Below are 261 nucleotides of genomic sequence, written 5' to 3' on the forward strand. Positions count from 1 at the left end.
CAGGAGGCAAGGAGGGTCACCCAGGTGGGTGACAAAGACTTGGGGAGCTCCCTCGGGGAGACCCACCAGTCACGAGGAGAGGGGACAACACAGGCCGGGGCGATGGGGACAGTCCCAGCCACCAGTCTGCTGCTCCTGTCCCCGCAGGGCTGCGCTCATCGCTTGGGGGGTCCTCTCCGTGCTCGGCGGAGCCTTCGTCTGCGGGCAGAGCGCTGCCCTGGCCGTGCTGGGGCTGCTGCGCTGAGCGGCTGCGCACCCCCC

The 261-nt window shown here is 70.5% G+C and overlaps 1 protein-coding gene across 1 annotated transcript in view; it reads left to right on the plus strand.

The window, feature by feature from the left end:
- The window catches only part of SLC38A8 (solute carrier family 38, member 8), a gene marked incomplete at its 5' end in the record, with an annotated part of 2,568 nt that extends 2,324 nt beyond the window's left edge, over positions 1 to 244 (plus strand). Inside the window, one exon of the mRNA XM_010152381.1 lies at positions 148 to 244. Within this exon, the coding sequence (XP_010150683.1) occupies positions 148 to 244 (97 nt within the window). The remainder of the gene's footprint in view (positions 1 to 147) is intronic.
- Positions 245 to 261: the final 17 nt, after the last annotated feature.

This window comes from Eurypyga helias, unplaced genomic scaffold (genome assembly GCF_000690775.1).
Source record: "Eurypyga helias isolate BGI_N326 unplaced genomic scaffold, ASM69077v1 scaffold25515, whole genome shotgun sequence".
NCBI classification, from domain to species: domain Eukaryota; kingdom Metazoa; phylum Chordata; class Aves; order Eurypygiformes; family Eurypygidae; genus Eurypyga; species Eurypyga helias.